Source organism: Scomber scombrus, chromosome 5, assembly GCF_963691925.1.
Source record: "Scomber scombrus chromosome 5, fScoSco1.1, whole genome shotgun sequence".
Taxonomy (NCBI): Eukaryota; Metazoa; Chordata; class Actinopteri; order Scombriformes; family Scombridae; genus Scomber; species Scomber scombrus.
The window spans coordinates 13,478,800-13,491,940 of NC_084974.1; the positions used below are offsets into that span (position 1 = coordinate 13,478,800).

At 38.4% G+C, this 13,141-nt stretch overlaps 1 protein-coding gene across 1 annotated transcript; it reads left to right on the forward strand.

Moving 5' to 3' along the window:
* Nucleotides 1-5,040: 5,040 nt before the first annotated feature.
* Nucleotides 5,041-12,287, forward strand: scn3b (sodium channel, voltage-gated, type III, beta). The gene is made up of 5 exons (XM_062419611.1): nucleotides 5,041-5,095; nucleotides 6,542-6,729; nucleotides 6,849-7,077; nucleotides 9,627-9,765; nucleotides 12,224-12,287. Exons 1-5 carry the CDS (start codon nucleotides 5,041-5,043, stop codon nucleotides 12,285-12,287), a joined length of 675 nt encoding a protein of 224 aa, XP_062275595.1.
* The last annotated feature ends 854 nt before the right edge of the window (nucleotides 12,288-13,141 follow it).

A 13,141-nucleotide genomic window follows, 5' to 3' on the forward strand; every position in this document is an offset into this window, starting at 1 on the left:
CCATACTCTAATTAAGATAATAAACTTCAGCTTAAATGAATACAAGGTGACACTTGTGCTTCTGTGTTGGTTTCTGATCACAACCCCTCCCTTGTGTAAAGGTGACGATGTCTTGTCTTGTCATGAACATTACTGCAGTAATTCCCTTTACCTTTTTCTGTCTCACACAAATTCACATCCTATTTCTACTTAAAGCTCTTTCCATTGTAGTGGGCTTTCTCTGTAACCCTCATGCACCAAGTGAAACTAAAAGTAGCAATCCAAACTTGAAAGCTTGTTGAACCTGCTCCAGTGGAGCAATATATGCTGTGGGACTGCTGCCTTCTTCTTGTTCGATGGTATATTGGCGCACAGGGTTCTAGGTCTTATAATAGAAAGTGAGTATTCCTACAGGGGGCTGTGAGCCAAATCAGAAGGTCAGATGGAACAAGTCTTCACTTACTATCAGTGTTAGCTTAGAGCTCTGTGCCAAGTCCCCCCGGGTTGAATCTGGCATTGCCCTGTAGCTCTGTGTGAGTGTGTATGTGCATGTGTGGGGTGTGGTTCAGTGGCTCCCTGAAGTTATATTCCTTATCATCTAGATTAGCTGCTATGTGCCACTGATCTGGCATGTATGTCTGCATCACTGTGGGACATTGCATCATATAACTCCATGCTGAGCTGCCCTGGAGTGTGTGTGTGTGTGTGTGTGTGTGTGTGTGTGTGTGTGTGTGTGTGTGTGTGTGTGTGTGTGTGTGTGTGTGTGTGTGTGTGTGTGTGTGTAAATCTTTGTATGATGACTTGCAGTGGTACAACATTATGCTTGCTCTAGTTGTTTAGATCAACTCATGGGTTATTTTTAGGAAGCCTGTCTTTGTTCTTTCCGTGCATATGAGTATATGTGTGTACATATGTATATGCAAATGCTTATAGTTGTGTGAGCTCTCTGGCTTGTTTTGAATGCTGTTTTGATGCCTGTAACTTGATCCATCTTTCCACAACATGGAAACCGGCAATTAACAGTCAGCATTTGCAGCCTAGTTTAATCTCCCCTACAGGTCATAGTTTCATATATGGTTTAAAATATATCTAAATATATATTCCTGAATAGTTGCAGTTGTTATATGATCCTTTTTTTATTGTATGGTATCCTGTCATTATACTTTTTTTAAAAATGATTATAAGGGGTGGAAGAAGTACTCTGATCATTTACTACTACAACAGTGTAAAATATCAGCAAAACTCCTGCATTCTCAGTTATCCCATTATCAGCAAGAATCAGAGGTAAACATATTTTTGAACAGATAAACAAAACAACACATCATATATTAAACTACTGAATTATTTATTTACTATAAGGTAGAGAACATTTGTACCATCATTATATACTGTTGGGTAGTTTTTGCCATAACAAAATGATAATATATTTGTTAATATGTATTACATATAATAATATAAATATATGATGCATTTGTTAAAAGGTGGTCGTATGTTCTTTGTGTAAAAGTAACCTGTACTGTAGTCAAATAAATGAAGTGGAGTAGAAGTATAAAGTAACATACAATAAGAATACTTAAGTACAGAACAAGTACAGTATTTGAGTAAATGTAGTTATATTCACCACTGAATTATACATTACATGACATCAGGATTGTACTGGACAAGAAAAATGGACACAGTCGATCCACTGATGGATGAGGAGTGTTGTTAGCCATTGGAGTGATCAGAAAAGTCCTGCTTACAGTCCGAATTATAGCACTGTGCAGCACAAGCTGCATGCACAGGAGATTTACATCTCAGTTTCTGACCCGCTTCATCCATGGTAGTCTGCTGTAATCATGTTATAATCTTGAAATCCTTCCAAATCCCTAGAAATCTGCTCTCTGCAGTACATCCATGAGGGGCCATCAATACACGCAGAAGTATACATACAAGAGCACACATCCTCTCTCTAACCCACTCATTTATACACTCAGTAGGCCCATTTACTCAGTCCTTATGTAAACTGATTTATATGGTGCCTTAACTACATTTTACCTTAGAACAATGTCCTCATGATGTTCTACTGGTTTATGATTAGTACTGCCTTTTTTAGTTTACCCTCAAATACCTGAACATGTGATGTATTTATTGCACCCTTTGGTCAAAGCCTTTAAACCTTTACACAGGACAACACATTATTTATCCACCCTTTTCTTTGAAATCATCTGCTGAAATCCAGTCAAACACACTGGATGCCTTGGAAAGACAGAGCTCGGGTTTGAAGCTTCCCATTACCTTCCTGGGTCCACGGGCTGTCACTAAGCAGACCTCCTGTAGTCACCATGGCACTGCATTACTGTTGCTATGGTTTCCTTATCGGCAGGATGTGGTTCAACCAGGCCTGCCATATTTAGTCTGCTACTGAGAGTCCCAGCCTATTGCTGATGCTGACAGCAACACAAGAGTACACTCAGCTGCCTCTATGTTGTACTTTTTTACAATCAAATCTACATCAGTAGCTCTAATCTTACTGCAAAAAACAGTTGATCCACTCTTTCAATTGTTTTCACCGTTTGATAGCTCTTATACAGTGTGCCATTAAAGCGCACTCATTTTTACTCATGTTTACAGATAGACACAAAAAAGAAATTTCAAATGGTAACGTGCAGTTTTCCCATGTGCAGATTTCAAACCGTATAGCTACGATGACATTTTTAAATCCTTGATTGCTATTCTACTCTGGAGTAATCCTCTCTTCAGATACAGTGAGTGCTAGATTAAATAAGATGATGTCACAGTGAGATTACTGTGACTCTTAAAGGCCTGAGGATGCTTTATCACAAGTTAATCTCAACCTGTTTTTTTTCTATTTTTGCAAATAATGGGCTCAAACAACACAGTAATTCTGACTTCATAATGGGTGACTCCCAAAAAATGTATATGTAGATAATAATAATAATAATAATAATAATAATAATAATAATAATAATAATAATAATAATAATAATAATAATAATAATAATAATAATAATAATCATAATCATAATCATAATGACAACACTAATGAACTTTGAAAAACATGGCTTCATCGTCTTTTTAAAGCCATTTCCACACAGAAGGAAAAAAACACCACTGCCCTCAATCTGTTGATGTAGGTCTATTGATATTCACATTGGATGCACTTCAGGCCTTTAGAACAGAGAAAGACAGAAAGTAAGCTGAATACACTAAATTCAGTCTGTTTCTTTCATTTTATTGCATCATCATCACATTTTTCAGGCTTTACAAAGGAGTCAAGTCACTGCTGTTTTCAGTGAGTGAAAACAGTGATCTTGTTACACTTCAGTCCTCTCTGTTGTTTGATAGGCAAGAATGAAGCTTCACTCTTTTTCCACCTGAACTGGTGAATTGTTGTAAATGAACTGATTAAAGTAGGATTTCCTCCTCACCTGGTAGAATAGTTTAAAGAAAGTGGAATAAGAGAGAGAGAAAAGAAAGACAAACGTTACTGGAGTTGCAGTCATGCAACATCAAAGGGTTTGTACCCAAATATAGACAGAATATCACAGAAAAAGGTCAGGCCCTTTTAAGGCTGAATGTCAGAGAAGAGAAGAGAAGAGAAGAGAAGAGAAGAGAAGAGAAGAGAAGAGAAGAGAAGAGAAGAGAAGAGAAGAGAAGAGAAGAGAAAAGAAGATCATTAGATTAGTCGGTTGTATTCTGCACAGTATATTATCAGCTTCATTGCTGCAAAGTTATAGATCAGTCTGTATGTGCTTAGAATTCTTATTATTGCAAAATATGGATCCAGGCTATGAATTAAAACTTGTCTGTGCTTACTTATGCATACTGCATATAGTATATGCCTTTATTCCTACAGCTGCATTGTTGTATCATCAGGCCGTATCTGCTACCACTGAATGAGTTCAAAAGAACCATATTGCTCTCTAAACAATGGTTCACTGGAGCTGAGATGACATAGTTAGGACTTGGGAAGTAGGAAGAATGCAAGTACTGATCTGTAGCAAATGAAATGTCCTAAGAAAAAACTCAGCTAGCAGCTGCTACACAAGGTTATATAACATGTCTCAGTATTGTCTCATTGTTCTTAACAAGATAAAGCGTTAATAAAACTGCTTTGCTTGAGAGTGTGGTTTCTATAAGTAGACGTGGTGTAATTCAGGGCGCTGTGTTTGTTTAGCTCCACAGCCTGCAGTCAAAAGAAGAGCAAATGCAAACAGGCGCAGACGGCTTGCATGATGAGTTGGTCAAGCCTACCCAAATGACAATAATATGGTCATGCACATTGTAGTGTAGGAGGGAGTTGCTCACGCATGCGTATCAAAGCCTCTGCTTCTGCCAGCGCTGTGACTGCTGAAAAACAAAGGCAGTGAGTCGCTGCTGGGAAATGTCATCAGTCATCTTTAATTGATGAAATAGACTTCAAACAATCAGTAGCGTTTATTCTTTGAGGGATAAGAGAATCGTTAGCGTTGCTTTTTGCTGTTTGTGTGTGCACAAGACTCCAGATCTCGCAACAGTAAGTGGCTACATCGGCTTTTGAGAATCCACAGGTTCCTCCTGTTCGCTTTTTTTTCTTCAACGCCTGTGTTTCTGGGTGGATATCGACTGAATTGACGGCATTTGTGTGCGAGGGATTGTTGTATCACTCTGGGTATCAGTCACATATGACGGAGTTGTTTATTTCACGGAGTGGAGGGAATAATGAAGTTATAGGTCAGATAGACGATGAATGAGTCAGGGGTTGTTGGAAGACCCAGATTCATAGATGAGCGTGTAAATATTCACAACCTCGTTTCAACAGGTCTTTTTTAAACCTTTTTGTAGTTTGACATCCTGACTTTTAGTCGACTGTGGGGTTTTGATTTTCAGTCTTGAAGAGGGAAGTTACCTGCGCCCTCATCTGCCGAGGAGAGGCGCTGTCCGTGGTCCTGAAGTCATCTCGGAAAAACTCGTGTCTTACTCCTGGCCTTGTGTGTGTGAAGACAACTTGAGGGTTTCTCCAAAAAACAACATTTAGAGGGACACTGTCCAGTCCACCAGCAGCTGAAAGAGCTGAATATGTTAAGTCGAACCAGAGTTCATCTGCAAACTTTGGTACTTTTGATTTTGGTCGGTAAGTATAACTGTGCCTGCCAGGTGTTTTTTGTATCATTGTCTTATTCCAGATTTTTCTCGGTTTGATAATCGAGCAATCATTGGCCTTGATGATGGCTCCAACTAGCTGTGAACACAATTTAAAATGAGTCCCATTGACATTTGCACAGTGCAACACTGGTCAGTGGTGTCAGCATTTAAGCGAAGTAAATAAATCCAGTGAACAGAGGACACTAGGGTGAAGCTTTCCCCATTTCTATTCCCTCTCTCTGTGCTTCTCTGGTTGCCTTCCTGACTCTCCTTGTTTTTCTCCCTCTTTCTCTGCCCACTCTCCATGTGCTCCTAAGAGCCCTCAGGGGGAAAAAAAGATGAGATGGAATCGATGTTGTCACTGTGTGTGTGTGTGTGTGTGTGTGTGTGTGGGGGGGGGGGGGGGGGGGGGGGGGGGCTTTGGTTATATAAGAGTACTGGACCAAACACTGCAACAGTCACACAGAGACATCCATCCATATGGCAAGCTCTGAGACTGAGATGACAGCATCACTTTACTTTACAAGAAATCCTATCTTTGCGTATATAATCCCCTGCATTCTTTCCCTACATGCTGTCATCCACTATCTGCCCTTGATCCTCACATTATTCTGTTTTCTGTATTGCATTTATATATCCATTAACCCTCTCTCATCTTCCTGCTTGCCCACAATACTCTGTTTTCCTCCTCTGACACTCACTCCCTCCATTTACTCCTCCCTCCTCAAGCAAACACTAATGGGCAGAGGCCATCATTAGTGTTTACTGGCCTGGATGATCTTTGCTATCAGTGTTGTGATTCAAGTCTCTCCATTGCTCACAAAGCTGCTTAATTTAATTTATGTCTCTTTAACGCTTACTGAGGTTTGTGTTTTGCTCCACATTGGATTCAGTGTAACCACCATGACCTCAATAAGAAAGTGCCTGGGCCATGATTTTATTACTATGGATAAAAGCTAGGCCTTTCATATAAGTGTGTGTGATTTTATTCTCACAGTCATTGAATAAAAACAGGAAGTTACTGACCAGGGCAGTTTGCACCTATGCACTTAAAAAAGAGACAATCTTTACATGGAATTTGAACATAATAAATTATAGCTGCTTCTTAAGCACTTTGAAATGCTCTTGCGTTTACTTTCTGCCCAAGCTTTGCCTCAGTAAAGTGTAATATGGTGCTCTTGCAAAAACTCAAAAGAAAAACTGCTGTTGCATAGTGTAGGTAGTGAACAAGAATAACATTTTGCCTGTCACTGCTTGCAATTCAAGCTTTTCCTGCAGTTTGGAGCATGTTAGCTACACAGTAGGCTACAGTCGGATAGTGTTTATACCACCTTTTTTTTCAATATGTTATTACTGATAAACCAAACATGTCAATTAAACTTTCATCAGGTTAGCTGCTGAGCTGACTGTGTGTAACATTTCCATGCACCTGCAGTTCACCTAAGCCAGCCAGTATGTGTCGATGTCCCATCGGGGACAGAAGCTATCCTGGGGAAAACCATGAAGTTGACCTGCATCTCCTGTATGAGGAGGGAGGAGGTCAAAGCAAAGACACGTGTGGACTGGTACTACATGAAAGAAGATGAAAACAAAGAGTATGGCATCACAAGTCACAAATTCCATGTAGGTTGCTGCACATGATTGAGTAGTTAATATAATGTGCGTTGTATGTTTGACCATGCCAAATAGTGGGGACTGTGTATTTAATTTATGCATGTCTTCTTGCCTTTTCTTTCTCCTAGATATACAGGTTTGAGGAAGACAGTTCAGGAGCGTTAGATGGACCATTAAATGGGCGAGTGAAGTGGAATGGGAGCCACGACTTGCAAGATCTCTCCATTATTATCACTAATGTCACCTACAACGACAGTGGTGTCTATGAGTGCCATGTGCAGCGCGAGTTTGTGTTTGACTTCTTCACTCCCTCTGTCTACATCACCAAGAACATCACGTTGAGGGTGAAAGAGCAAGGTGCGGCTTATAGCTTTTTCACTTTCTTCCATGTTGTCATGCACTGTTCTGTGCCACGTTTAGCTAAATGCTTGGTTGCCATATCAGTACAGCTCGGTGTTGAGTACAGCTGTGATTCTGTGCTGAGAGATGTCAGTTTAGCAGGGTGAATCTAAAGTTGCACACAAGGTTATTCAGATCTCTGACTTGCGTGTGCTGTTAAGTGCTTCTCAGGCGGTGACATGCCTCTGTGATGTTACCAAAAATAGACATCACCAGAGATGCACAACTCTAACCTGACACTGAAGCTTTTTTGATATTTGCACAATATATTGCACCACACATTTGTCATTTAAACACTGTAAAAATTAAAAATGCAAGCAATAGTTTACGGCCCCAAAGCAAATGTATAATTTATATTTAGCTTTAACATAAATGTAAACTATTCTACAGCCAGTAGTAGTCCAACAGTGTCTCAACACACAGGAGTGGCTGTTCTACAAAATAACTCAAATATCTACCCAGCATTAGTATGTGTACAATATGTTTCTCCTGGCGGCTTTGCAATGTCAGCAGAACTTGTCCATGTTAACCAATATTCTCTAAACAGAAGTACATTTTATCACAGTAAATTGCATTGTAGATGCAGGTTAGTATTACTGACCATGTCACTGGTAAATTGCTCATATTTTAACATTGAGCTGATTGAGTGGCTCAGCTATTATTTTAAATATGATGATGAGAGGTTTCCTGGTAGAGACACCGGTGTGTGCTGTACTGACTTCTCTGTACTGAGTGTTCTCTTCATGCTGTGCATGCCCCTCTTTTAATGTTGCATTAAGTGTTTATCAGACATGTTTACTGTATATTTCCAATTAGTTGATTTTGCTAAGTGATGCATCAGTGTGAAGGCAGTCTGCCACTAACAACACAACTTTCCTTCTCTCCCCTTTGTTGTGACTCTGTACTGACTGAAGAGGAGTAATGTGTGTTTTGTTTTGTCTGTCTTTATTGTCCATTAAAGCTTTCTTCTGTTGTCAGTGAAGGGGTTAATTCAAACCAACTACTTTGCTATCTTTTATGAGCGGTAATGTATTCTGCTTCCTGAATGCTTGGCTTGCTGAATGTGTCATTTTCCACCTTGATCAAATATACAATATGACATGTATATTTGGAACAACTTAACTCTCCATATTTTCTTTAACTTTACATTATTCCTATCTGCGTGCATGTGGTATACAGCTCAATATCAGAGACATATAGAGATAGGCCAGTTTTTTATCCCCGTGTTTGGTTTGTGTCTGTAAAAAGAGGAATGCAGTTTGGATGTGATTTATCCTCCAAAGTGCAACTTTAAAAATATATTGCAATTTGATCTTTTTTACATACTTGAAAAGCTTTCCTTCACATCTCATACTACTGTGGTATTACATTTCACAAAGCCGTCAGCCAGAGTACTGTACCTTATAGCTGGGTATCATGTTACAGTAATGATGTTCATAATAGTAGAATGGATTAGCTCATGGCAAACATATCTGTGCTTCCCCATGTAAGGGATTACATTACACTAATAGCCTCTATTTGCAGAAACTGCAGATTGAAATCAGCGAAAGCTGTCAACTGTCTGGTCGGCAGGCTTTCTGGAATTTGGTACACTCACTGACACAGTGGTTCACAGTGGCTCATAGAGAGATATAGAGATTATAGACATTAAATAAAAGTGAATGAGATAAAGTGCAGATTATATTATTATATTAAACCAAATGTTGACCTAAAATGTGAGTTAATCTTGTCGCTGAGTTTAAAATCTGAGTCCTGCCCTGAGAACCACTGTGAATTTGCATATCCATCTTATTTCATGTTTAAAGGTACCTTGTGGAGTTTTTGACCACTAGAAGTGCTATGGAGTGATGTTTTTAGTAGTGGGAACCTGTTTTGGTTGTGTGATTCACATCCTGATGTTGGTTTCACTCTATCTCACAGATCAACAGTTGGTGGGGGTAATGCACCAACAAACATAGACGATTAAGACTGCTTGCTTGCAAGAATTGATGCAGACAATGAATGATTTAAATATTAAAGTCTTTTATGAGGAAGGAAATGCACTCAAAATGTCAAGGATTACACATTGTGTTTTAGTGAGAATCACTGAATGTCACTTTTGATAATTTATGAAAAAAACTCCGCAGGCAACCTTTACCTCCCTAGACTCTATTATCACTGTACCAACGGTATGGTCATAATGTTCTGTACACAACATAGTTCATACATTATTTAAATGTGCAACAACACTTACAATTCAGCTGCAAAGTAATAATTATTATACATACAGTACTGAACTGGAATTATTATTCAGTGAAATTAAAGTACTTTTAATTATACTATAGAAATATCGCCTTCTTTAGTAGGACTGACAATTGATTGTGGGTCAGCAGTGTCGCATATACATGTACGATTTTTACATACTTTCTTAAACATGTGAATGAATGAGTCTCTCCTGCTCTAACACATTCAGATGAAAGATGTTTGCTGAATAATCCATGTCCCCTGCTGTTGTTTGTGCTCCACAGCCACTGGAGACACTGCAGCGCTCTACTCTGAGATAATGATGTATGTGCTGCTGGTGTTCTTGACCTTCTGGCTGCTTGTAGAGATGGTCTACTGCTACAGGAAGATCTCCAAGTCTGATGAGCAGGCACAGGACACCGCGTGAGTCTCACACAGAGATAAATGTATAGATGCACAGACAGACACAAACACAGATAAGTGTGTGTGGGGCTGCAACCTGAGACAACTCTTGAAACACTGTGTCCTGAAAACAAAACTACTGTCAATATGTCCAGATACATATCTATGCTAATGTTCTCTTTTCCATGATTCATGACACAGCAAGTCTGTGTGTTTATTTTATGAGTCATCACGAATGTGCCCTATACCTATGCCTGAGTTTCTGGTGATCACACAATAGTCATTTAAAGCCTTGGAAAAAATTATGCTAGAAAAAACTATTTCAGAAGCAATCAAGAGGCAGAGAGAACAAGACAAGAGAAAGAAAGGGGGACAGACCGACAGGGAGGTAATTGAGTCTGCACTGCATCAGTTTATAACACTCCAGCAACAGTAATCTGTCTTTTCACTTAGACTACCTGACAGGTCTGAATAATTCTAAGCTGCTGACTGCTCTTATTTTCTGAACGACCTTTTTACATCTGTGGTGGATTTGCAACTCCATCAGAAACTGACTTTTTGCCTCACCTTGTCAGCACCAACAAAGACCCAAATGCAACTGTATAGAGTAGTCAGCTCCCACCGGATTGTCATTGTATTGACAAGGCCAGCCGACCTAGGTTGACAATTTTTGAACAGGCAATTTATTTCCTGAAGTGAACAATCACAGATAACAAACTGCATATGTGCTGATCCAGTTATTGTGGTATTGCAGACAAATAAGCCCAATTCCATATTTGACATATGCAGTGACGCATAGAGCCCATGTACTGCAGAAATGATTTCTGACACTAAGTATGCTTTCAGAACAGTCAGTGTACAGGGGCTGGATATCAAAGAAAAAATACCTTGAAATATATCACAATATAATATAATACAATGGGGAGGTGTATCTGTTTATCATGTTGTTGAAAACAAAGGTATTTTACAGGTCCACAATATCCTTATAATTTCCTTCTGTGTTTCCTGAAATATTTAACTTTTTTAATTTTAAGTTAATAGTTAATATAATTTTGTGATTTATCTATTGATTTAGCGCCATCCATTATTCATAATTTAAATTGTCCATATACTGTATGTTGACTTGTATGCATGCCATGTAACTTTAAGTTACACAAGTAATTAATTAGAATGAATCAATTTTAAGTGTACCAATTAAACACTTTATTTTAATCTCTCTATTTTTTTAAAATATGGAATTACACAGTTCTTTCCAGGATACCCCTGGGAAATTATCAGGAAATTATGCAAAAAAAGGTAAAGACTAATATAACAATAGCATTAACTATGCCTCAAAAAACCCCCACAGAATTTAAGAACATCTGTGTTAATAAAAATGGAACAATATTATAACAATATATAAATTCACAGAGGTAGCATTTACTGACACGCTACTCTACTACTGCAATTTACAGTCTTTTACATGCATTTTGTTGTATATTCTTCATCTATGTTAAATAGCTGCTTCTTTTTTTGTTGATGAAATACAATAGTAACAAAAACCAATACATTTTTATTGCATTTGAAAAATGAAAGAAAGCTGAAGTGAACAAATCCATGAAGTATTATTGAAAATCAGTAAATAATGGCATGGCTAGTGATGTAGAGTAAGATATTACATTTAGAGGCACAGTGACTAATGCTCTTTGAAGTAGAAATGACATCCCACTTTGCCCTCAGCATTTAGGTAGAGTTTATTGATCCATGGGTAGGTCAGGAATTCACATTATTTTAAGCATCAAGCAACTGAAGTGTACAACTCTGTAAACTTCATTAGTTCCCACAACTGAAAGAGGTAATGGGTTGTGGCCACCTCACAGCCATTATTGACCTGTATGAAAACACGTCTTGCTTTGAGAAGCTACACCCATTCAAAGATGCTGTTTTGTGGCTGGCTTCTTAGCTACCCGTGCTTAATGGATATGTACCACAGCTAGAACATTTTGAGGTTACATGGAAAAGATAGTACACCACAAAAAAAGTTATAAACCATCAAAGAGATTAAAAATGTGGCTGTGTATAAAATCTGCTGACAGTTATCAAACTCTATTCGCTGTTATGAATTTTTCTGCATATATACAGTTTCTGTGAAGCTAGAGCTTCTATGCAGCAAAAAAAGAGTATTATGGTTTTTTAACAATTTAAAAGTTTGCTGTGATATAGTATAAGGTTGTCAATCTTTTGTGTAACTTGAACTTTCTATCTCTCACATCATAATTATAGTTTTTACCTTTAAACATTAATTCTCTCTCTTGGGATATACATTGCTATGACATAACAACTTAGGGGAAATGTTTGTACAGAAAGTCTCCCATGTTTCATCGTGGTGAATGCTGTTCAACCTTTAACCAGCAGTAGACTGTGGTGTGCAGTATGGTGGTAGAGATGGGCCTACCACCGGGTCTTAGACACTCATGTATTTCTAACAATCTGTCTGCAGGACAAACTACCTAGCCATTCCCTCTGAACAGAAAGACAATCCAGCTGCTCCTGTTACCGAATAAAAGTGGTTGTCAGTGACACGGTATTTTCAATGTGACTGATTCCGATCAGTCAAATCATCCCTGTTTCTTTCAACTCATTGTTTGTACCTTTAGTGCTCATAACTGTGTAGCTATGTAGTGGAGTCCTGTTGCTTCCAACACCCTTTGTGTCTCCTCTTGATTGTTCCCTTCAAAGGGGCTTCATTCCTGCATTTTTGGAATCGCAGCCAAGTCCTCCATTTGTACCCACACTCCATTCAGTGTATAGTCTCTCACTGTCAAGGATTTTCCATGAGAAATGTTAGAATATATTTAATGTAAGGTGAATAAATATAAATTATGTTTCAAATTATACAGCATGTAAGAAACACTTAATGTATCGTCTGTGAAAATTGATATTTCAATCAGCAGTTCAACATAAGCATGACAAATTCAAATATATGCAATTCAGTCTTTGTCTCCTCTGGCAGTGACCTGCATAATGAACATAATCAATCATAGCAATGTAAAAAAGATGGCATTTGCATGTATATGAAGAACAGCTCCTGAGTAATAATAATCCTAAGGACACAGCTGTTTATGTGAGTTAGCTGATGTAGAATTTGTGTATTGTTTCATATTGCAAATATGGTTATTTAGCATATAAATCATTCCATGTTGAATAATAGAGGAAATGTTCTCTGCTCTTCTTAGGTATTGATCCAATCACAATGGGACTTCAGTGTCATGTGACAGACAGAGGCATAGATTCCACAACCTCATCTACGCCACTGTGAAGTTATCATTACTCCCAAAGAGCCACTGGAATCCTGCCAACCGACCTCTCCTGTGTATCGACTGCGTCAAAGAGCTATCAAAAATGTCCAATTTTTCAC

Excerpts from the sequence above, each read along its gene's own strand:
- scn3b (XM_062419611.1), top strand. The coding sequence starts at position 5,041 with ATGTTAAGTCGAACCAGAGTTCATCTGCAAACTTTGGTACTTTTGATT. Across the intron at positions 5,096-6,541 it reads GGTACTTTTGATTTTGGTCG|TTCACCTAAGCCAGCCAGTA; the intron begins GTAAGTATAACT and ends ATGCACCTGCAG. Across the intron at positions 9,766-12,223 it reads GAGCAGGCACAGGACACCGC|GACAAACTACCTAGCCATTC; the intron begins GTGAGTCTCACA and ends ATCTGTCTGCAG.